This window comes from Protopterus annectens, chromosome 7.part0 (assembly GCF_019279795.1).
Source record: "Protopterus annectens isolate FY-2018-M chromosome 7.part0, PAN1.0, whole genome shotgun sequence".
In the NCBI taxonomy this organism is placed as follows: Eukaryota; Metazoa; Chordata; order Ceratodontiformes; family Protopteridae; genus Protopterus; species Protopterus annectens.
In genome coordinates, this window is record NC_056739.1 from 1,155,254,773 (window position 1) to 1,155,281,152 (window position 26,380).

Genomic DNA, 26,380 nt, shown 5'->3' on the forward strand with positions numbered 1-26,380 from the left:
GGGTGTTTACCCTCCTAATAGCTAGCTAGTGGGGGGACTTCTTTCATGGTATATTTGTTTGTATTTATGTACATACATGCTTATTTTTGTGTTTACCTCTATCTTTTGGAAACATTGGCATCTATCCAAAATTTTTAACCTTCTAGAGGGCTTCTGGCATCTGGGGCAAGAAACACTGAAAAAAATGGCGTCGGCTGATGCTTATATACCCGAAGACCAACAGAGATGACGTCGGGCGAAGTGCGACATCAGCCGAAGCCGGACCCGGACTTTGGAATCCGGCCGACTGAAGGGCTGCCTGACGACAGGACAACCCCGGTTGTTATGACTGCAGATGCTATCCAATTCGGACATCTACATTTATGGTAGGTACAAAACTGTACTTTTTTTGGTTGAATCTACTAAGGCAGTTGCCAGGTTTTTATTGTGAAGCTACCCACTTGATGAAGTATACACTGTTTATTAAAAGGTATGTCATTTGGAGAGGGAAGCCTTGATTGCTAGCAGTCCACCATATAATTATGGTGATGCTATCAATACAATCATAGTAATGAATTTGGATTATATGTTACACAAAATGATTTATTACATAAAACTGTATGATATGCTGTTTTTATTGGTTGGAAATTTCTTTGGGATGATTTACAACTTCAGAAATTTCATACTATAAGCTTAGATTTGCATTTAGGGTTTATATCATTTTATCGAATTGCTACTCACCGAATGGCAATTCATTGAACCCCTATTTAGCAAATGTCATTTCAATGAATGACAACATATTTCTGAAAGTAAGGAAGCACTTTGCCAAAGGCACACTGGAAAAAAACACACAAAATCAAACCCACTTGTATTGGTGAGACACAAAGGAAATTCAAATCTAGAATACCAGAACATATTTGTGACATTTTGAATAGCAGAGAAGCTAGGTTTGTGCATCTAACTCCACTGATACCACAGAATGTGTTACAGCATTGACAAGTAAATACTAGAGGTGGCAAAAGTTTAAAAAAGTTGTTGCAGTATAAAGAAGCCATTTTTATAATTAAGTTTAATTGAAAATGTTGTTAAATTGAATAATGAGTTAATTTTTTTTATCTTACTGGTGGTGTCCTTTATTTGTTTGTCTGTCTAATTGTTTATTTGTGTAGGATTTTTATTCCCTTGGATGGTCTTTGAGTGAGGCATCAGGAAGTTAATGTTTTAATAAAAGTTTCTCTTCTACTTGTTGTTTATATATAAAAAATGCTTACAGCTGGAAATTTGAACCTTTTGATTTTTCAAGCATTTGTGTTGTGTGTTTTGGTTCCTTGCTGTCTTGACAATCAAGGTTTCATAGATGAGTATATATATATATATATATATATATATATATATATATATATATATATATATACAATATTAAATAACATAAGTCATTGTCAGTAATAATTTTATGATTTACTGCACTTAACCTAGGGTATGTATGGAATTACCTTTTTACTAAGGAACTTTCCAGTATTCTTGAATCAGATAGATACACCTGTAGTTGTTTACAGAAGATAACAGGATTATTAATTGCTTGTAGTTTTTGTGTGAGAGCATTGCACGTAGTTCATCTTAACTCACAGAAAGCTTTCTCAGCTGCGTCTTTAATATAAACTTTTCTGTGCAGTAGCTTCTCATTTTGTGTTCTTAGCTCATATGCAATGCCTCTAATGAGCAATGTGGTGTACAGTATTGATCAGTGAATAGTTTGTAAGTTATAGTACTGAGTATAAAAATGAGTCTAGCTTCTACTGGTAGCCATTTTACTCCATGCATGGAATTGTGATGGTCTTATCGAGAGTGTCTTAATTAATATAAGGACTTTCTTTTCATATGTTTCTAATCGAGTGACAATTTGGAGTGAGTTCATTAAGAGTAAAGAAAGTGCATATTCAAGTCTTGGGAGGAGAGAATTAGCTGCTGTGGATTTTCTGGATTTCGTGGTAGAGGGATAGTTTACAAGATACTTTTGTCTCAGTTATGCATTTATTTCTTTGTTGTTGTGTGTGTGTGTTTGCTTTGGACAAGTGTCAAATCTAATATGACACCATGATATTTTTTGTTGAGTGGAGTTGGATATGTACGTGAGCCTACAAGATCAATTATTAAATGGTCTGTGCAGTGGTTATTCTTTTATGCATACCATTTGTCATTGCTATAGATTTTTTGGATGTCAGTTATTTTAGTTAATCTAGCTTCATATTGTGCAGAAGTCTTTTTTGTGCTTATTTTTGAAAGTGTGAAGAATTTCTTACACATTATTTAGTATTTAGCAATATATTGCCTGCAAATAGATTGTGATGAACTCTGGGAGGTTAGAGGATATGTTTATAAATGTTGAGAATACTAACTACTCTAACACTGAGCATTCTGGTGAATCTTTAATTGTTGTCACTAGGTTAGAAAGGGAGTTATTTGCTTGTACTGTGAAGTTCCTGTTGGTTAGTTAACTACAAAACCATTGTAAAATCTCTTTGCATACTCCTATGATACTTCGTTTTTGTAGGGATATTGAGTTGTTATCATTTTCTAAGGCATATTTAGTATCTAAAAAAGTGTCACCTGTAAAAAGTCCTTGTTTTCATGCTGTTGCTGCTGTACATGGTTGGTTAACATGTAAAGGGTGATTGAGTGCTATATTTTGGCCTCAGGCCATGCAGTTTATTCAAGTGGATGTTGTTCATAGGTTCATAGGTTCATACTAGGCTATCTGCCCAAGGGCATTTATAAGCCTAGCCCATAGTTATTTGGCTTTCGCCACCCCTTTAGTTTGAATAAAACTATGCCTATTATTTTGCTGTGCCTCTGTCAAGCAGTGACACTGAAGTAATCCCTGGGGTATATCTGCGATCCCCCATCCATTGGTCAAGATTCCTCTTGAACAAGGCCAGCGAGGTGCTCTGCCTCACATGTACCGGGATTTTGTTCCACAGCATAGGGAGTCTCTGGGTGATGAATCTGTCCCTCCAGCATGTTCTATTAATAACCGTGTCAAGGTTTAAGTCTCCCGCCTTGTGGTTCTGAGGGATCTAGATTTTTAGGTGAAGCATATTCATCAAATCAGGGTTTGACATGGCCTTATATGTCAGGCACAGGTCACCTCTGAGCAAGCGGTATGAGACTGAATAGAGCTGGAGTTCTTTCAGTCGGGCAGCATAAGACATATTTTGAGACCCTTTATCCTTTTGGTGAGGAACTTTTGGGGCCTTTCCAGCTGCTGCAGGTGTCTGGTCAGATACATTCGAATGGGGCATTGTACTCAATCATAGGTCTAATGAGTGATGAGTACAGGGGGCGATGACCTCCCTTGATCTAGATGTGAATCCCTTCATGATCAGGTGGGCAATGTAGAAGGTTTTCCTAACTACTTTAGCAACATGAGTGTCAAACGAAGGCTACTGTCAACCTGGGTCCCCAGATCCCTGATGACTTCTTCTGTGCTCAGTGGATTGCCACCTATATGGTAGCTAGGGGTAACCTTGTTTTTCCCGAAGGGTATGACTATGCATTTCTTGGCATTTAACTTTAGGCCATGGCTCTGGCACCAGTTATCCATTTCTGTGAGGCCCTTCTGAAGGATATCTGTGTCAGATGTGTTTTCGACTATGGCCCAGTTTGCAGTCATCTGCAAACTTTGTCAGCCATAACCCTCCTGTGTTTGCTTGTACTTCAGAAAAGTAGATGCCGAACAAGAGTGGACCCAGGACTGAGCCCTGTGGGACACCACTTGTGACAGGCTTTGAGTCTGACATGGCTCCAGCAACTCTGACCCTGTGGGTTCTGTCACTTAGCCAGTTTGCAACCCATCTTGTGATGCATGGGTTTACATTCAAGCTGATGAGTTTTTTGATGATACCTGAGTGGGGTATTGTGTCGAAGGCCTTTGCCAGGTCAAGGTAGGCTGTATGGACTGCCTTTCCCTCATCAATGGCCTTGGTGACTGTCTCGAAAAAGTCATCCAAGTTTAAAAGGCATGATCTGCCTTTGACAAAGCCAAACTGGGTTGGATCCAAAGTCTGCAAGTTCCCTATGTCTTTATTTATGATTTCCATTATGATCCTCTCCATGGCTTTGCAGATAAGGCTTGTCAAGCTAATGGGACGGTAATTTCCAGGGTCGGTGGAGGCACCGCCCTTGTGAAGTGGGACCACAGTCGCCGCGGCGCCACTCCTTGGGTACGTATCCTGAGGTGAGGCTAAGATTAAACAGCTGTCCTAACTGCGCTTTAATTCCTCATTGAGTTCGTGGAGCACACAGCCGGGGACACCATCCGTCCCATGGATGCTGTGTTTTTGCTTTGGAGAGAGCAGTTCTCACCTGGGCGTTGGAGATGTTTGGGGGCTACAATCCTCTGGTATAGATATCTCTCCTTTTGGGGAGGGGAGAAGTTTGCACTGAACCTGTCAGCCAGTATGTTGGCAATGTGTGTAGGTTCAGTAATCTTCACATCATTTTGAACTAATTCTGAGCATATCTGGGAGTTTCCTCCTAGGTTTCTAACATAGCTAAAGAAGGCCTTATGATTGTCTTTTGAATCCTTGGCGATTTTTCTCTCAAAATTTGCCTTGGATGATTTTGTGAGAGCTTAGTTTTTTACTTATAATGATCAAAGGTGTCTTACCTTTCAAGGATTTTGCTCTATCTTGTAGTAGCTTCCTCCTTTTGTTGTAGAGCTTGTTTATGGCTGGGGTCCACCAGACTGGACACTTGCCTTTGGTACAAAGAGTCTTAGTTTTGTTTGGGATTGCCTGATCCATGCAGTCCTGTAGGTGCTGGTAGAAGGCATTTGTAAGTGATTCAGCGGTTTGAGTAATGTTTACCACTGGCTCAGGGGCCTTAAAGGAGACCACACTAGTTTTTAGAAGTGTGAAGTCGGCTTTTGAGAAGTTTTTCACTGTGGTCTTTTTGTTTCAGGTGGGGCGGGATGAGGACCTCCAGCGAGATTAGTTTATGATCTGATCTCACCAGTGAGGGGTATACTTCGGTGTTGAACATTGTGATCCCATGTTCGTGATGATGAGATCAAGTATGTTTTCTCCTCTTGTGGGATGGTGACTAGTTGTTCCATGGCATTTGAGTTTATGAACTCCAGGAACCTTTGGGCTAGAGTGTTTGGGCTTGAGTAGTGTTCCCAGTCTATATTAGGGTAGTTGAAGTCACCTAGTATGATGGTGTTTGGAGATACATTTATCCCTCCATTGTTTTCAGGAAGGCCATGTGAGATTCCTGAGTTTGAGAGGGTGGCCTGTAACATGCTACAAATTGCAGAGCAGTCTTGCCTATGGTTAATTGCACCTGGATGGTCTCCGATGCATCGTGGCGTTGCCACCAACCTTGAGGTGTGGGTGTCCTTTATGAATATGGACACCCCCCTTCCTTTCTTGGTGTTGTCCGGATTTTGGGGCCGGAACGCATGATATGAGGTGAAACCTGCTAGTGCTGGGGTGCTCTCAGGAGCCTTGAACCAGGTTTCTGTCACAGCACAGACATCGATGTTCTCCATACTGAGAAGGGCCTCGAGTGCGTGCATCTTGAGATTGAGACTTCTGGCATTGAGCAGCATTACCCTTAGTTTTTACTTTTTGTGTTCTAGGGTGGTAGGTTTAGAATTTGAGCCTTGCCTAAAAAGGCACTATGGGGGTGGCAAGAGCCTTTGCCAATATCCGAAGCCTAGGGGTGACAGGTGCAAGCCGTCCCTTGCGAAGCAGTGTGGCTTGTCCAGCATGTCATCCCAGGCAGACAGACATTGATCCCCTTTGAATGACATCAGAATTTAAGCCAATTATTAAAGCTGATCATCTTATCACTGTATTGTGGCATCATTCTAGGTGAAGGTAGGATACTGCTCAAGGTCAGGGTCATACCTGCCTGGGCTACATAATCAGAGAGCTCCTCAATGTCTCTTTTCATGTAGTCCAAGGAGGTACGTCTCAGGTCACTGACACCAGCGTGGACAATGACTGAGTCGTACTTGTACCTGCTGTTGAGAGACCTGAGTGCTTGTGTTATGTGGTGGATTCTAGCGCCCGACAGGCAGCTTACTGTGACCTTCTCCTTACTCAGTCTGGTGAGCGGGACGTCAGTGTGTCTGACTATGGAGTCACCTATGACAAGTGTGTTTGGTGTTGTATTTGGCCTTAAGGGCAGTGACTGCTTTGCACACTGATTTTGTTGTTTATGTGTTGTTTGTGTGGTGTATTGAGTTTGCAGTTGCTTGGGTGTCTGCTTTGGAGGCCTCTGCTGTTTAGGTAAATTTTACTCAGAGCCTCGAGTATGTCTTAGTGTGTTTATGTGTTTGATTCAGTGGTGTGGTTGAGTTATGTGAGACTGGTATTGTGGTGTGTGTAGTTGCCTTCTCCTCCTGCCTGGTCTTGCCAGTCCTGAGTTGAGAGAGCTCAGCCTCCAGTCTGGCTAAATAGCTGCATCTCTCACAAGTGTTAGTGTTACATGGGAGGAGGAGATGGTTGTCCGTGTACATGAGGCAATTGTAACATTGTCTCAGAATTCCCAGATTCACCAAATGGGCAGGAAAGGACGCCAGCATCTGACCCTTCGACATGCTAGAAAGAATTATGAGTTGGTATGAGACAGAAAAGTAGTGGGCTTAGCAGGGAAGTGGGCACTCCTGGGGGGGTTTGCTAGTGAGAGATTTGCATAATATAGGAGTGCTTGACCTGCAAAGAGAATGCTTATAAGACAAGGGATATGCTTATAAGACAAGTGCTGAGCTTTTTGAGAAGAAAAAGCTATTTGGAACAAGTGCTGCACTTTTTAGTGTAGGTGTAAACTGTTTAGGTTCCTAACAGAGCAGTTCTAAGGGAAAAATTGAAGAACAGACCTTCTGGAGCCAGAAAGAGTTTAACCTTGTTTAACCGGCGCTGCCCGATGCTGCTCTAGTGGCAACTCCGCGCTAAAGCATGTTAAAGCGTGCTTGATAGAAGGGGCTGGAAAGAAGCAGGAATAGACCCAAAAGGGAAAATAAAACTACAGTTTCAAGTCAGTAACCACCTCTATGGGGGGCAGGGAAGCTGCTCAATGTTAGTCACTGCCACTGATGAACAGAGAGACCCTCCTTCAGCCCAAGCAAAAATGGCCTCACAGAAACTTTCAAACAGTTCAGGAACAGCAAGCCTGTAACTGAACTTTTTTAACTCTCAGAAAAGTGGGAACAAAGCAAGATTTTTTTTTTGTTTTTGTTTTTTTACAGAGATAGCAGAGGTTCACAAGTAATATCAAGTTATAACAGTGCAGTAAATGACCCCACACAAGAGTGCTAGGTCAAGGACAGAAAATATGCAAGTTTTAAGAAAAAAACGATTTAAAATTAAGTGTAAACAGGAAATTCAGCAAACAGCTTTTGGTTGTGCTCTAAATACAGCTACTAATACAGAAATCAAGTTTAACAAGCCAGAAAATGCTCAAGCTAGGCAGCTATGCAGAAAAACTTAGCAAATAAACAGAGAAAAATACTTAAAATCTCAAAGGGCTCCTTCTTCTCTCAGCGTTTTTTCCCTCTTGGAGGGTGCTTCACCAACAGCCAACAAGCCTGAAAAGACGCTCAAACCACGAGGCAACTAGGTTTTAAGAGAGGAAGATGAAGGAGTTATGGAAATGACCCTAGTGGCCAATAAAACTACAGTTTCAAGTCAGTAACCACCTCTACGGCGGGCAGGGAAGCTGCTCAATGTTAGTCACTGCCACTGATGAACAGAGAGACCCTCCTTCACCCCAAGCAAAATGGCCTCACAGAATCTTTCAAACAGCACAGGAACAGCAATCCCGTAACTAAACTTTTTTATCACACAGAAAAGTGGCAAAAAACCAAGATTTTTTTGTTTTTGTTTTTACAGAGATAGCAGAGGTTCACAAGTAATATCAAGTTATAACAGTGCAGTAAATGACCCCACACAAGAGTGCTAGGTCAAGGACAGAAAATATGCAAGTTTTAAGAAAAAACGATTTAAAATTAAGTGCAAACAGGAAATTCAGCAAACAGCTTTTGGTTGTGCTCTAAATACAGCTACTAATACAGAAATCAAGTTTAACAAGCCAGAAAATGCTCAAGCTAGGCAGCTATGCAGAAAAACTTAGCAAATAAACAGAGAAAAATACTTAAAATCTCAAAAGTGGCTCCCTTCTTCTCTCAGCGTTTTTCCTCTTGGAGGGTGCTTCACCAACAGCCAACAAGCCTGAAAAGACGCTCAAACCACGAGGCAACTAGGTTTTAAGAGAGGAAGATGAAGGAGTTATGGAAATGACCCCTAGTGGCCAATAAAACTACAGTTTCAAGTCAGTAACCACCTCTACGGGGCAGGAAGCTGCTCAATGTTAGTCACTGCCACTGATGAACAGAGAGACCCTCCTTCAGCCCAAGCAAAATGGCCCCACAGAAACTTTCAAACAGTTCAGGAACAGCAAGCCTGTAACTGAACTTTTTAACTCTCAGAAAAGTGGGAAAAAGCAAGATTTTTTTTTGTTTTGTTTTTACAGAGATAGCAGAGGTTCACAAGTAATATCAAGTTATAACAGTGCAGTAAATGACCCCACACAAGAGTGCTAGGTCAAGGACAGAAAATATGCAAGTTTTAAGAAAAAACGATTTAAAATTAAGTGCAAACAGGAAATTCAGCAAACAGCTTTTGGTTGTGCTCTAAATACAGCTACTAATACAGAAATCAAGTTTAACAAGCCAGAAAATGCTCAAGCTAGGCAGCTATGCAGAAAAACTTAGCAAATAAACAGAGAAAAATACTTAAAATCTCAAAAGTGGCTCCTTCTTCTCTCAGCGTTTTTCCTCTTGGAGGGTGCTTCACCAACAGCCAACAAGCCTGAAAAGATGCTCAAACCACGAGGCAACTAGGTTTTAAGAGAGGAAGATGAAGGAGTTATGGAAATGACCCCTAGTGGCCAATAAAACTACAGTTTCAAGTCAGTAACCACCTCTACGGGGCAGGAAGCTGCTCAATGTTAGTCACTGCCACTGATGAACAGAGAGACCCTCCTTCAGCCCAAGCAAAAATGGCCTCACAGAAACTTTCAAACAGTTCAGGAACAGCAAGCCTGTAACTGAACTTTTTAACTCTCAGAAAAGTGGGAAAAAGCAAGATTTTTTTGTTTTGTTTTTACAGAGATAGCAGAGGTTCACAAGTAATATCAAGTTATAACAGTGCAGTAAATGACCCCACACAAGAGTGCTAGGTCAAGGACAGAAAATATGCAAGTTTTAAGAAAAAACGATTTAAAATTAAGTGCAAACAGGAAATTCAGCAAACAGCTTTTGGTTGTGCTCTAAATACAGCTACTAATACAGAAATCAAGTTTAACAAGCCAGAAAATGCTCAAGCTAGGCAGCTATGCAGAAAAACTTAGCAAATAAACAGAGAAAAAATACTTAAAATCTCAAAAGTGGCTCCCTTCTTCTCTCAGCGTTTTTTCCTCTTGGAGGGTGCTTCACCAACAGCCAACAAGCCTGAAAAGATGCTCAAACCACGAGGCAACTAGGTTTTAAGAGAGGAAGATGAAGGAGTTATGGAAATGACCCCTAGTGGCCAATAAAACTACAGTTTCAAGTCAGTAACCACCTCTACGGGGGCAGGGAAGCTGCTCAATGTTAGTCACTGCCACTGATGAACAGAGAGACCCTCCTTCAGCCCAAGCAAAAAATGGCCTCACAGAAACTTTCAAACAGTTCAGGAACAGCAAGCCTGTAACTGAACTTTTTTAACTCTCAGAAAAGTGGGAAAAAGCAAGATTTTTTTTTTTTGTTTTTACAGAGATAGCAGAGGTTCACAAGTAATATCAAGTTATAACAGTGCAGTAAATGACCCCACACAAGAGTGCTAGGTCAAGGACAGAAAATATGCAAGTTTTAAGAAAAAACGATTTAAAATTAAGTGCAAACAGGAAATTCAGCAAACAGCTTTTGGTTGTGCTCTAAATACAGCTACTAATACAGAAATCAAGTTTAACAAGCCAGAAAATGCTCAAGCTAGGCAGCTATGCAGAAAAACTTAGCAAATAAACAGAGAAAAATACTTAAAATCTCAAAAGTGGCTCCCTTCTTCTCTCAGCGTTTTTCCTCTTGGAGGGTGCTTCACCAACAGCCAACAAGCCTGAAAAGACGCTCAAACCACGAGGCAACTAGGTTTTAAGAGAGGAAGATGAAGGAGTTATGGAAATGACCCCTAGTGGCCAATAAAACTACAGTTTCAAGTCAGTAACCACCTCTACGGGGCAGGAAGCTGCTCAATGTTAGTCACTGCCACTGATGAACAGAGAGACCCTCCTTCAGCCCAAGCAAAAATGGCCTCACAGAAACTTTCAAACAGTTCAGGAACAGCAAGCCTGTAACTGAACTTTTTTAACTCTCAGAAAAGTGGGAAAAAGCAAGATTTTTTTTTTTGTTTTGTTTTTACAGAGATAGCAGAGGTTCACAAGTAATATCAAGTTATAACAGTGCAGTAAATGACCCCACACAAGAGTGCTAGGTCAAGGACAGAAAATATGCAAGTTTTAAGAAAAAAACGATTTAAAATTAAGTGCAAACAGGAAATTCAGCAAACAGCTTTTGGTTGTGCTCTAAATACAGCTACTAATACAGAAATCAAGTTTAACAAGCCAGAAAATGCTCAAGCTAGGCAGCTATGCAGAAAAACTTAGCAAATAAACAGAGAAAAAATACTTAAAATCTCAAAAGTGGCTCCCTTCTTCTCTCAGCGTTTTTTCCTCTTGGAGGGTGCTTCACCAACAGCCAACAAGCCTGAAAATGTAGGCTTTAGTTGCTTGATTTTGTGAAGTATGTTTGGCTCAAGGACAAGCATTTTCAATAAGGCTATAGTCATTAACATTTTGGGTTACCTGTTTTGAATAGAGTAGAGGAATACATTCATAACATCAAGTGCTTACATTGTCAAATCACATAACATTGATCACACTGGGTCAAAACATGAAGCAATGAAACTACTGCAAACAGCATCTTTGTAAGGGGGCAAGCCCTCCTGCGTCCCCAGTGTAGGGGACTGTACCCCTTCCGTCCCCTACTAATTATATAAACCAACTCTGAGATTGCACTACAGTGGGGAAAAGGGAAAAAGCAGTCATTGTGCCATGAGCTCGAGCAAAATTCTACTGGCTATTTTGTGCTGATAAAAAAACCTGGTAGCCCATAGCATTGATGTCCTGTGTTTCTGCCTTATGTGGTCAGTGTTGTATCCTTCAATAATATAAGCACTCAGTGTAACAAATGTATTCCAATATGGCATTGTCTGAAACTTAGAGGAACCACTTTGGTAATGAGGGTGAGGTTAAACATGTAGGCTAGTGGTCCGACCAGTATTTTGTATATTGTATGCAAAATTTTGGGATGTAGAGTATGAAAGAATGGATCATATTTGTATTCTACTTTTTCTGAAATAATTTGGATTTGATAATAGTTTTAAAGCTAAATGACTGGTTGGCTAGGTATTCGTATGTGCTAGGTGGGGTATAAATTTTGAGTAGTGTGTGCAGGAGAAGGGGACATGCTATGTTAGCTTTCAGTTCATTAATGTTGTTGAGATCATGAACAGCTTTTAAAGTTTTGTGTTTCCTTACTTGTTTTATGTTTTTCCAGAGCAATTTTGTTCTTCTTAATAAATGTGAAAATAGGTTCCTGATGTAAGTGACTCGTGTTAGTGTTTGTTGTGTTGTATTTTGTAGTTTTTTTAAATAGTTGCCATACTTTGAAGGGTTTGATTTAGCCTTTTTTAAAATTAATTCAGTATTTGTTTTGAGCTTTTAACTTTTGATTTAGATTATGTTAATCTTGGGAGCCTTTTAAATGATATATCTATTTCTAAGAGGATGTATTTTATCCTGTATAGCTGTAAGAGGATTATAGAATGTAGATAGGGATAATGTAAAGTTGTCTGAAGAATAAACTGGGGACCAGTTTGCAGCTTCCATTTGTAAGAGAAGAGTAGCCTTGGAGGATATGACTATTTTTCTAGTAGGTAATGTTTTACTGGGGGCATTGATAGTTGATATTTTCCAACTTGTAAAATTTATACAGTGATCACTCATGAGAGGGGCAAAATTTATAGCGACTTAATATTATCTGGAATATTTTTTATCATCATGTCTAAGATGGAGCTTTTATATGTAATATAGTTTGATCTAGTTAGGTTATATTAATACTGCCCTGTTCTCATGTAAGCTTGTCATAGATGATACATCAGTGACAAATATATGTAGCCACCTAGAATTTATGTGTGAGATATGGCTAATGCTGGGAAAAAGCAAGTGGTCTCAATGCACATGCATGGATGCCTTGCGTATACACACTAGTCACAGTTTAAATTGGATACTCATGCTCTACAAATGTTGATGATGTCTGCGTAATAACCACAGTGGTGACACTATGTCTGTTTTATAATGAGGAAATGACACTATAACACAGGCAACTATTTAGCATTGTTTTGTTGCAACTGACAAGTCAGACCCCATATCTCTTTTCAGCTTTAACCTGTAGACTATGAGATTTTAAAAGTAGCTGAATGTAAGAAATCTTTGCACATGACAAACTGTACAATAGGACGTAAATGTGATACCAAATTTTAAATTGTAATATATAACCAGCTTATGGCCTTTTTCGATACAAACATATTTACTACTGAAAAGATAAGACACATCTCTAATAAAAGTATAGTAGAATCATGATGACTTATAAATCAGGGAAACAAGAATGCTGTTAAAATCTCTATTAACTTTACAGTGACTGGGGCATAAAAATAAGGAAGCAGCATATTCTTATCTGGTCACCAGCAGTGATGATACTCATCACCTGAAAACCAAAGTGAGGCTGTCATCCAGGAGATGGGATTTTTTTTGATAAGGATTAAGGTAAAGCTGCGGAGCAGGTCTACAACAAAAGTTAGTCACAGTCATCCATGGTCTAAATAGCAATCTGATGCACACCTGTCACTCAGGAAGTACAGTAATGAGCTGGGATACCAAGTTCAGAAATTCCCAATACCTTCACATTAAGATCTGCAATCACAGTACAGTTGATCTTAGCAATTAAAGCAAATAACTAATTTTAGATGTAGCAAGCGTACTGTGAAGAACGGAGCATCAACTGTAGATGTACAGAGCGTACTGTGTAGGACCAATAAACATACATGCAGTCTTGGTAAAAGTAAATTGTTTAGTCAAAGTAAAGTATTTAAGAAAATCACTCAAAGCAGTTGTTTATTAAGTATTTAGACATTACATATGTCTTTGACATATTTTAACACACCCAGAGGAAAGCTCCTTCAATTGCCAGCAGTGGGAATTGGGAACTAATTTATTTTTGCTCTGGGAGCAGCATACAATATATGAGTCAGTGGTAATAATGTAGTTCTCGGATAGTGAATGACTAAGTGTGGGGAGAACATAGAGTCAATGAAATTAGTTGACAAGGCAGCATCTTAAAATCCTCCTTAACGTTGCCCTCCCAGGATGCAGTCAGTAGGGTTCTTTGGACTAGCTGAATATATGCTGTGGGTATGGGCTTAACAAGACATAGGTTTGCCAAGGTTATAGGTAGATGAGTTTCAATTACTAACAGGATAGGAGGAGATGAGATAAAAACGGTGGTATATAACCAATTTACAGGAAAGTCACAATGAATAGATGGTATTCCTGTGGAAGTTTGGAAACTAGGAGGAAAAAAATGGTAAAGATCTGGAACGTTTTAAAAAGTTTCTTAAAAAGAGAAGTACCACCACCCTGGAAGAAAGCAGTGGTAGCTGTAATACCTAAAGAGGGTAAGTATCCACCAGATCCAGCTTCATACAGGCCCATTTCAATACTAAACCTTGATTATAAAGTGTTTGTCTATAATGGCTAAAAGAATGGCAAAAGTCATGCCAAAATTGATAGATATGGATGAGTGTGGTTTTGTGGAGGGGAGGCAAACATTTGACAACATTAACAAAACATTGATGATCCAGAGGGAAGCAGAATGTAGGAAAATAGCACTGTTGTTTGTAGGTCTTGGTGCAGAGAAAGTGTTTGATAGAGTAGGTTGAGACTTTACGAGCAGGGCAATGGTAGCATTGCAATTCCTGAAAAATTATAAGGTTGATTAGGAAAATATATGAGGGATCGTAGTGAAAATTAAAGTGGGTGGGGTCCTCTCTGATAATTTTTACTTCAGCAGAGGAACCATGCAGGAGTGCCCTCTTTCCCCTTTATTATTTGCATTATATTTAGAACCATTGACAAAGAAAATAAAGGACTCAGAAATTCAAGGATATAATTGGTTTGGTAGTCAAGAAAAGCTGGCTTTATTTGCAGATGATATCCTTTTATACCTGACAAAACCAGAAAAAGACATTACAGTGTTGTGGGATATTTTGAGACAGTTTCAGATCTTTTTCATATACAAAATGAATGAAGCAAAAACAAAGGCAATAGCGGTAAATTATGTACCCACACATGAACTGGTTCAAGAATACCCATATTTGTGGGGACATGATAAAGTGAAGTATTTAGGAGTATGGATTAAAAATGATTGTAGTGTGGCAGCTAATGTTATGTGGGAAGAGACTAAACAAAAGATAATTCAAAAACTGAGAAACTGGAAGCTTTGTTATATGGATGTGGATAATAAGATACAAGCAGTTAAAATGTATTTAGTCCCTTTAGTCTTATACACAGGTCAAGCATATTTTTATCAACCAGAGGAGAAGCGTTGGGTTGCAATTAATAAAGAGCTGAAGGACTTTATCTGGGAGGGGAAGATGGCAAGAGTCAAGTGGGGTAAGCTGACTCTTCCAGTAGAACAGGTCTGATTGGGATTACCCAGTTTGAAGGGGTATTTCAGAGTTAAATAGATAAGACTTCTATACATAGCACAAGCAGAAAATTGTAATTCAAAGTAGAAATGGATGATGATGAAACAGAGGAGAAGCTCAAGAAACATGGAAAGACTGGGATTTTGGATGAAGGCCTTTATGGAGAGTAACAATAATCATACAGAATATTATATCCATAAAGTAGCAGAAAATATTCTAAGAACTAAACCAACACAGGAATGGAAAAAGGAGATCCTGCCAATAGGGATGACTGCAATTAGGGATTCAGACAATAGGCAAGATTGAGCTGAATTTATTGGAGAAAATTGGCAAAGGAACCAAGATTTTGGGAGCAAATAACTAGAGAGGGAAAGATGATAGAATGTGAAGATGCCAAGAATTTATTTGGACTGCAGGTTTAAAGATTGCCTTTCCTATCAGGGATTGATATCAGAGTATAGGCAAAGAGAAATAAATAGGGCAGTTCTAAATGAAAGAGTAGCACTGGTAGAGTTTTTAATAGAATCTAGAACAGAAGCTGCCATTAAAAAGGGAATAATTAGTAGAGCATACAAAATATTGGATGATAACTATAATAGTCAATCAGAGGAGGTTAGAAAGGATTGGGAAGACAGACTGGATAAGCAATTCACAAAGCAACAATGGGAGGTTATATGCTTGTCTCCCAAATATGCAAAAAAATGTAGAATATTTAGGATTTTTGCCTAGAAATGTTTACATAAATATTTTTATACCCCAAGTAGACTCCAGAGAATTTTTCCTCAGGCAGACAGCAAATGGTGATGGTGTAAAGGGGAAGAAAGAGGTAATTGGGAACATATTTTCTGGAAGTGAGGTGAGTTGACATACTTTAAGGATACCTGCAGGGTGCACTGTCAGAGATGCTGGGTGGGCAGATTGGTCTGATGAGGGAGAGGATTTTTCTGAGCTATGATACAGAATTGGAATTGCCTGAACATGGTAAGGCCTTGCTCTGTCTAATAATGGTTGCTGCGAAAAAAGCAATTACTAGAAAATGGAAATCAAAATCTAAACTAACTATACTGGAAGTAGTGAATATAATAACAGAGATAAAACAACTGAAATTGAGATCTTTAGAAAAGGGTAGGAGCAAACTACACAGGAAAAATGGGAATTGTGGAAACAATACATACAGGGGAGGAATGAGGTCTAAAAGGCGGCAGACCATAAAGGAGCTATGTAATGTTTGAGTGAGAAAGATTGGGTAGATTGTAAGTGATGTATAATGTTTGCAACTGGGAGTGTGTCAGTATGGTCTGTGATGTAAAATGCTTGTGACTAGGATTGTGTCAGTATGGTTTGTTTTCATTTATATAAATGTATGATTGCCTATCTAGTAAGAGATGGCTTAATAAAGATGTTTCTTGTTAAAAAAAGAAGAAGAAAAAAAACAAGACATAGGTTAGCAAGACAGTCTCACACCCTTGGTACCACACACTTTTGGTGTCTCCCCTCCCAAATTGTGTAAACACAATCACAAAGCTGATCATTTAATGACAGTTTTAACAGTTTGGCAGTTTACAGTCTGTCATTAAGCAAGCATAATTGGCATCACATTTAGACAGTGTATTGGTCTTGTTTAAATAAAAAAAAAAAAGAAAAAAAACGAAAGGACTGATATTTTACCAGCTGGCAGATAAGAAATAGCAGTTCCACGTGCTTAGTAACAGCCTGCAAGCTGTCGGTCTGTTTTTTTTTTTGTTAATGTTGTTTGGTACCCCTACATAATGGCACCTGAGGCACATGCCCTGCTTACCTGTCCTTGCTGCAGCACTGCTATTTTGGTGCCAAAGTCAGGTGGTACGCCTCTGCAATAAAATCAAGCAAGTAAAGGTACGATGATAAACTACAAAACACTAGACTTCATCAAGTTTTTCCAAACTTTGTAACTTTGTCCTTTACCTTTCATATGCTGGTTTTACCAAACCAGCCAATTATGTTGCATAATTTCTTATGTGCAGAAACAGTAAAATATATGAGAGAGGCAGAAAAAAGATTGCAGTTCTGCTGTATGCAAGTTTGACTGTGAATTTCTTCAGACTTTCAACAGGAATATAGATTATGTGTTGCAGTGTAAGTACCTGATTCTGCAGTGCTCTTCGAACAAATTACATGCTATTGTCTCCCGTGACTAGAAATGGGGGAACAGATCCAAATTTGTCCCTGCAGAAGATCATGTGGTCTGCAGTCTTATAGTCTTCCTTTTTAGACTGCATACCTGTCTGAGCTTTAGACATCAGTATCTACTCGCAAACCTCAAATGAACAGTTCATAGGTGTATACAAGACTAATGATCACACGGGCCTTTTTAAGCCTTGCCATGTATCCCAAAGATATCTAACAAGTTTAGGGACCTTAACATTATATAGGGGTATATCTATAGGTTCACAAGTGTATACTAAGCTAGGAAACACAGGAGCCTTTTTAAGCCTATTCATGCATGTGACACAGTTGGCATAATGGTTAAGATCTTTGCTTCCCATATACAGGGTACAAGGTTCAATCCTGACCTCTGACCAATTGCTGCATGGAGTTTGTATGTTTTGACTGTGTTTCTGTGGGGTTCCTCCCACTTCCCAAAAACATACTGTGTTTCTATCTCAAACCCACCCAAGAATGGAGTTGTGGGCTCTAGATGTTGTCTATTTGTGGAAAAGTTGCATAGACCAGCCATTTTGTGTATCAACTGTGATGTACAGTATCTTCTAGATAGGATAAAATGGATCACTGACTGCAAGAAGTATCAGGGCTAGCCACTCGATGGTGTAAAAACTGGATCTATGTTATTTGGACCATGCATACCAAAAATATTTGACAAGTTTAGACACTAAGTGTACGACATCCATCTCTCCTTTCTTCTGTACTGATTCTCCCAGTAGCTTGTTCTCAAATCCTGACCACAACTGGAATTTGGCATTAATCAGACATGAACTGGAAAGTTGTCAGCATTCGCCTATGAACACATCCTGTATGCAGTGCTTGTAACCTCCAGTCACTTTTTTACTGTTAGTGTTTTGGTAGGCTTTGCCATTTGTCTTAATCTCACCTCTGAATTTTAATGTAAGTATGGGGTATTTCCAGTAACCCTGTGCATTTCCTTTTTATTAACGGATCCTTGGGCATCAGTGTTGACATTTCTGACCATTTATTTTGAAGCTTCATCATTATTAACTTGCAATGGTTCTAACTTCAGTGGAGCAGTGAATAGTCTTAAAGCATGGTAGGTAGGTAAGTACAATGCAGGAGGCATGGCTACTTTATGTTCAGGAACTCTGCAAATACAGAATCTAGTAGCCTACTTTCTTGGTCTGACAAATATGTCTGTGAAGAAATACATACAGTTTAGCCCTTTTTTCCAAATGCCACTGCAAAACATAGCAGCTAGTTATGGGTGTAGTTGTCTGTGTCATGTATCTGGTACTATTCCTCAAAAGTCAAACATTTGCACTAGAGACAGATTAAATGAATGCATTTCTGAATGGCAAAGTTTAAGTAGGTCTACATATTAGTTGTAGCAAATAATTTTGATTTACAGGCCAAACTTTTTTGTGCAAATAAGAGAAGTGTAGACATAATTACTTTAGTTTACAGGCCATTTTTATTTTGCAGAAAAAGAGAAGTGTATATAATAAACGTGTTAGATCCTGTTTCCCAAAATTACTTCTGATCTTTTGGTTGCTAAAATGAGTTATGTACTGTCTAAATAACTTCTTGGACTTTGAGTATGACATAGTCATAGCTTTAGTATAAAAAATGATAGTCAAAAAGAGAAACCCTTTCAGCTGGCAAAATATGTCTACAAACATTTTACATTGTATAGTTGTTTGAAAAGAAGCTTTGTACATGTTTAATTTAGTTTCTATATATAAGAGATGCCTAAATAAGCTGTTTTTTTTACAAGCAACTAAATCTTTATGGAGAAACAGTATAAATGAGGGCAGGCATCACAGCAGCACTGTGCCTAGCAACTGAAAGCACTCCTTCCATGTCAGAATGCTTGTAACATTTTGTTACTGGCAAAACTGCATCAGCTGGTAATAGGTTCATAGGTAAGTACTAGGCTATCTGCCCTTGCAGGCCATTTTAAGCCTAGTCAGTTTCCCTTTTTGTGTTTGATTTAACCTATCCCATTTAGTAGAGCTTGGCCGTACCTGTCCCATGGTTGATAACTATGAATTATCCATAATGAGAGTAACTGGGATCATACCATAGATAAAGCATTTAGGAGCTGCCTCTGTCCATTAGTAGTACAGGGAGCTGTCCTGGGATAAATTTTCTGTTTCCCATCCATAGTTCCAAGTTCTGCTTGAATGTGAACAGGGATGAGCCTTCTTTTATGTGGCTGGGGAGTCTATTTGAGAGCAGCAGTATCCTCTATGAGATACACATGTCCCTCCAAAGCATTTTGTTGATGTTGCAGAAGAGATAGAGATCTCTAGACTGAGCATTTCTGATGCCATTTGACTTGCTAATGTGCAGTAAATCCATCAGTAATGGGTCAGAGGATGTCTTGTATGCCTATACTAAGTATTTGCTATCTAAAGTATACTTTTCTACTGTATTTTATCTTGAACATTTTTGTAACATTCTTACATTATGCCGTTTTAATTATTGCCATTATTGTTAATGGTCATTACAGAATTAAGGAGAAGTCCACGTGTAACCTTAACCCCCTCCTTTTCCCTTTCTACATCTTTTCCAATACAGGTAAGAATGGTACAGCCTGTAAGTTGCCAGCACAGTGCTATCAGGGACTCATTTACCTGTTTGTTTAATAATATGCTGGCTATCTGCAGAGGGTTCGTATTGTTTCCTTCATTGCATGCTCTTTTTAATTCCAAATGGGGAAAGTAATACATCTGGTAAGATTATAGTAAATGATTCCTTCCTAACATTCTCCATAAATTCTGTCGTAGGAACAGCAGGCAAATTCACTGTTCTCTCTTTAACTTGTCTGTATTTTGAAAATAGCTGCATTTGTCTTTAGTTAGTGTTGGATTATCAAAAAAATTGCAGTAATACTACAGAACCACCAAGATTTGTTTTTGTAGGAGTCCTGTGACAAGTTAATAGTTGCATGGCATGGACATCTAATTGAATATCTGATTTGTTTTTCAGCCAGAAAATATAATGTTGTTAGACAAGAATGTGGCAATCCCGCATATAAAGATTATTGACTTTGGATTGGCCCACCACATTGAGGATGGAGTTGAATTTAGGAATATATTTGGCACACCAGAATTTGTTGGTGAGTATTTTAAGTGAGCTTCTTAAATTGTGAGTTTTGTATTTTCTGTGCACTAAAACCATGAAATGCTATGTTAATCAGCAGTACAGTAATGATCTACAGTTTCATCAGTGCTTCTCCGCACGACAGCCAGTGTACATACGCAATATACATTCCCATGTGCATACTTTAACTGGAATAAGTGCAAAATATGCTTTTCACTTTATTGCAGCTTGATTTATCCCAACCACTTCTAGCTACATACCTTGAAATTGTAATTTCTTATGTTTAGCACAAAAATTAGTTTATAGATTGCTGTAATATGTAATTCGGTGTGCAGAATAACTTGAACACACAAGATGTGGAAAAAAGAACAGAATGATAATGGTGGAAAGCAGTGATGGGGGAAACAATACAGCAGTAATGACAGGAAGCAGTGATTAGAAGATTATAAAACTTCCGTAGTCATTCTTATAATCTTTTATCTTAGATGAGTAGATTTCAAAGTCAGGTGCATTTTCAGTTTGCCTTGTGCATATTACCATAAAATCAGAATGCAAATGAATTTTTACTTTTCATTCTTTGGGCGAGACTAAACCTTGGTTTTGGCAGTTGTGAATGTTATAAGTATTCTGCTGTTGCCATACACTTGAAAATTATTACTTTGGTAGTTGCTGTAGTCCTAATATGTATCAAGTCCAACAAAACCTCTTCTGTCAAAGCTGAAGTAGTTGATGTGCCAGAAAGGTTTAGTTGGCCTGAGAACTATCACTGTGTTTTGTAATATTGTTAATTTATTTATAGTATAGTTCAGTGAGTCATGGTTCCATGGAAAATCTGCTTAGTGAAACTGAGGAAGAAACTCAAAAACAAAAGCCCTGTGTGAGGTGGGGTGGCTTTGCTCCCTGCACCCACTTAATTAATATGAAATATTTCATAGTTAGCCAACCTCATGGTAGATTAAAATGTTTTTCTGATTCAGTCTGTTAAAGAGCTATCCCTCACTGAACCAATGATTACTGTTGATTTATGCCATCTGAAGTATTTCTTAAGTTTTGAATATTTGAAGGAGACTACTGAACCCAGTCTGTAAGGAGTTCAGGGTTAAAAATGTTTAAGAAAACGTATGTTTATGCATTGGCAATCAGCTGTAGCCAAGCTCAAACTGAAGGGCATAGTCCTGTTGAGAGGCTTCACTCTACTATTGTCCTTCTTAAAACAGGAAGAGTCTTTTTCCAACCCTAACAGCCGTAGGTCAATCATTGTCATTCCTAGTGACTGCAAAATGTATGAGTTAATGTACTAGCCATCTGAAAAGAGTAAGACATCCCCAGTGTTGTGCATCCTGGTCTAGCCTGTTTCATGAAAGAATAAGTTACTAAGGAACATTCAAGAACAACGTCGGGATTAACTCAGTGGACAGACCTGCAGAATGTTATTTTACTCACTGCTTGTTTAGGTGTAAAATGGCATTTGATTTCCTTAAATATTACTTGACATGACAAGTAGTCAGAAAAATCTGGCCTGTCAGAATTACCCAAATCTGCAGTGCATCTGTTTTGAAAGGGCCTGTGCACCATGGTCATAGTTAATGGACGTCAGTCAGATCTCCTTTCTTTGGGCAGAGGTATAAAGACAGGGATAGTTCCTTTGTATGACTTTTTTATGGCAGTTTAACTGCTAGCAGCATTAGCTGAACAAAGCAGTCAAGAACTATGGATTATAGTGGATGAATTCTGTACGTAAAGGCAGTGTTACCTGCAGGTGACTGCATGCTCAGTACTGTGTCATGGTTCTGTGGTTTGGTTCTAAGCTAGGGTGGCACCTGTAAAGAGATTACATGTCCTGTGTCTGTGTTGGTTACTCATCGAAACGATATGGTGAAAAGTGAACTGGTAGCACGTCAGGCTCTGTACGTATGTAAGCGTGCAAGTCTTTCAATGAGCAGGCATCCCATCCAGGGCTGGTTTCATACCTTATACTAATTGCTTGCTGAGGTATGATGAAATGCCTCCCAGAACCCCAAATAGGATAACATGGTATTACAAATAATTGAATTTAATAATGTGTGTTCATCATGAGCCACTTCAAATTTGTTGCCTTTACTTATATGTTTCTCTTATGTCTCTGCCATGAAAATAAATGCAGCTAAATTGGAAACACTCCTGCTAAAGCACTCCGCTCAGTTGTGTTGTAGTTTCATCCAAAGGACATCCATTAGCAGGATGGAAGAGTGATATATTTGGTGGCATAATTTATACCTGAAGTTTTAAGAACTTTCAGGATCAGCTTTGCCTTACTACATAAATCCTTTGATCTTGATTTTGCTTAATGGGATTGCCTATGTATTGACTTTATTTGTTAGAATCTTTCTTTCTGGGGTTATTTATAGATTGAAATAAGTCCTCATAACCCATTTTACTCCATGGATTTTCAAATATTAGCCCTGCATTAACCAGTATATAAGACACTTTAAGGATCCCAGAATTTGTCGTGAAGACCTAAAAAAAGCAAACCACCAAAGAGGATTTGGGAGTGCCACGCTTTCTGTACATGTGCATTAATAAAATCTAGCTGCATAAGCAAAGCATCAAATTTATCCTTGTATTTACTTAACATAATATAATCAGGTGTCTGTAACAAAAGGATAGAGTAGGTTCTGGCATTCCATAAACATGCATCTGTAAAGCTGTCTCTCATCTTGGTGGGAGAGAAGGTTGCCAATCCGAAAGTGTATTTGGGACAATGACAGATGTCAAGCATGGGGACAAAAATGGTTTTGGTAAGCTAGATTAATAAATGTTGTCTCCTATAAATAGTTGCTTGCCATTAACCCATTGTTGAGCTGCTCATTGCCACTTGCTTGAAACTACAAGTGATTTACTTTGCACTAGCCAGATCCTGTAAACTCCTAACATAGACCACCCAGAACGTAACTCTAACTGTAAAACCAACTCTAAAGCTCAGACTTGCTCCCTAACCCTAAGCTCAAACCTTGCTTTTAACCCTAACTATAAAACTCCTATTCATTCTGCATCCCTTATCACAAGCCCTCACTCTAAACCGAGATTCCTTGATTGCTCCCTAAATCTGTTACATGTGGTTGAGAGATAAACTCAATTTTTTTGTATACATAACTCTGTAAATTATTGGTCTCATTCCAAAAATGTCATATTGCTATTTAGCACTGAGCTAGAAGGATGCTCTTCTTTCTCAGAGTTTATTACAGTACTTGTCTCAGAACTACCTAATTTTCTGTACTGAATTCCCCACACTAATCAAAGCAATCCAGGTAAATAATTCATTTTAATTTCTATGTGGACTTCACCCTCAGTTCTTCCTAATCATTATTCTAAAAGTGTATTAGTTCTGGTTTAAACACTTCGGCCACGGGCCAGTTATTTTACATTAAGAAGGTGTGGTCTGCACTCTTGTGGGAGGAGAGGGTGGATTCTGCTCTGCTGAGCTGGGAGTTTCTGGTTAAAGGCTTATTTATTGTGCCTGCTTATTTGAACTGTTTCTTTCTGAAATTGCTACTCTTTGTTTGATGTAGCATAGACTAAATTCAGATATGCTGAATCTAGCTTTTTTGTATAACTTGAGCACTAATCCACGCTATCTTTTTTTGGAGAAGGTTCCCCTGCGCCCTAGTGACAGGAGTGTGCAGTTAGAACTTGTCTGATCAAAGACTGCTGGAACGGGGCTCAGATTTTAGCTTTTTATTGGTTAATTGGTTCATTTGTTTAAATCATTTTGCTCATTTGCTTCTGTTATATTAAAAAAAATACATTTTATAAATCGCCGCTTAAGCGCCATAAAGTCTGCTCTTCAAATTTTCCCTTAGAACTAGCCAGTTTTTTTTTAGTTTTAGCACTCTAATCTGTTTCTTTGAGCTCAGCACTTGTTCAGAACTCATTGTAAGCACTAAATAAGTTACATATTACTACAGCACTCAGCTTCCTCACTTGTCTAGAGGAAAACAGTTTTTAGTACTTAATAAATAAGCACCTATCCAGGCATGTCTGAGGGTCAGCTCCCAGTGTTTTCTCCTGTCTACCTGATGAATCTGGGCATCTTGGGGCAATGCACCAATTGCCTCATGTACACAGACAACCCTCTCCTCCTAACACCCAACACTACAACCTGTGAGAGATGCACTTATATAGCCAAACTGGAAGCAAAGCTCTCTTCACCCAAGACTGGACTAGACAGTCAAGATGAGAAGCTAAACACTTGCACCACACCACACTCATCACATAGTCCCTCAAAACCTACACCACCAAAACACACACATAGAAGCACAAAACACACACCTACATTCACTGAGGCTCTCAATAAAAATCTGCTGAAGCAACAGAGACCTCCAAAGCAGAAACGCAAGCAACCTCCACCCGCCCAACACAAATGACACATAGCCCAGTAACTCAGTGTGCCACTCAACCACAGCCCATAAGGCATAACAACATACCCAACACTTTAGTCATAAGTGACTCTGTAGTCAGGCACACTGATGTTCCACTCACCAGGCTAAACAAGGAGAAATTTAATGTCAGCTGCCTGTCAGGTGCCAGGATCCACCACATAACACACGCACTCAGGTCACTCTACAACAAGTACAAGTATGACTCTGTCATTGTCCATGTTGGTGTGAATGGCCTGAGATGTACCTCCCTGGACTACATGAAAAGAGACATGGAGGAACTCTCCGATCTTGTAGCCCAGGTAGGTATGACCCTAGCCCTGAGTAGCATCCTGCCATCACCCAGAATGATACCACAGTACAAGGACAAAATGATTGACTTCAACAGTTGGCTAAGCTTCTGGTGTCATTCTAAGGGGATCCAGTATCTGTCTGCCTGGGATGACATGATCGACAGACCACAATGCTTTGTTATAGGAACCAAGAAGCAACTTCTCCAAGCACCAGTAAACACAATCCAATTTATTGAGCACTGTCGTCAGCATCAATCCGCTGCCTGCACCTGTCACCCTTGGGATTCCTGATACTGGCTGAGGCTCTTGCCACCCCTATAGTGCCTTTTTTAGGCAAGGTTCAAATGACAAATTCACCACCGTAACGGGTGCAAGCAAGCAAAATCTGAGGGTAATGCTACTCAGTGCTAGAAGTCTAAACCTCAGAATGCATTCACTCAAGGCACTCCTTAAAATGGAGAACATCGACACCTGTGCAGTGACAGAGACCTGGTTCAAGGCTCCAGAGAGCATCCCTGCATTACCAGGCTATAATTCATACCACACCTTTCGGCCACCTAACTTGGACTGAAACACTAAAGGCGGAGGCATGTCCATATTCATTAAGGATATCCACACCTCCATGCTAGTTGCTCAGCATAATGCATCCGAGATTATCCAAGTGCAACTAACTCTGGGCAAGACTGCATTCCAAACTGTAACTTGCTACAGATCCCCCACCATGCCCCAGGTTTCCCACTTCTCATTTCTTGATACCCTGGAAAATATTAGGGTAAAACCGAACACCCTAATAATGGGCGATTTCAACCACCACAACATTAACTGGGAAAACTATGTCCCAACTATTTTGCTCAACGTTTTCTGGAAGTCAGAAATTCCAATGCCTTGGATCAACCTATCCACACCCCCTCCAGGGGCAGCAATATCCTAGACCTGATCATTACCAACATGGGAGACCGATGTTCCACAACAGAGGTCAGTTTCTCATTGGTCAGATCCGACCACAAGCTAATCACCCTAGACATCCACATCCCGCCCCCACCCTCCATTAGGGAAACCACTGTAAAATATTTCTCCAAAGCCAACTTCACGCTTCTTAAGACAGAAGTGGCAAACTTCACGACACCTATGCAGACAGACAATAGAGGTATGACTGCTGAATCCTACACAAATGCACTTTATAAGCACTTACACGAGTGCATGGATCATGCTATCCCTAACAGAACCAAGATGCTATCCTTCAAAAAAAGGAAGCCAATCTGGTGGTCCCCTGCCATAAGCAAACTGTACAACAGAAGAAAGAAACTGTTGCAAAAAAAGAGTAAAATCCAATGATTGGAGGAACTCCCTGGTCAGCCTCAGTAAGAAGCTGAGATCCCTCATAAAATCCTCCAAAGCTAGTTACAAAAACAAAATTGCCACCGATTCTAAAGACAACCACAAAGCATTCTATAGCTATGTCAAGAATCTCTATGGCAACACTCAGATCAGCTCTGAGTTGCAGCACAATGGCACTAAATATACAGAACCAACTGATATTGCCAACATCCTGGCA

General features: G+C 39.4%; 1 protein-coding gene across 2 annotated transcripts in view; it reads left to right on the top strand.

The window, feature by feature from the left end:
* DAPK2 (death associated protein kinase 2) overlaps positions 1-26,380 on the top strand; it is a 1,192,346-nt gene that overhangs the window by 978,354 nt on the left and 187,612 nt on the right. For both annotated transcript variants that reach the window (XM_044077737.1, XM_044077738.1), the window contains exon 5: positions 20,004-20,133. In XM_044077737.1, coding sequence (XP_043933672.1) covers positions 20,004-20,133 — 130 coding nt within the window. The remainder of the gene's footprint in view (positions 1-20,003; positions 20,134-26,380) is intronic.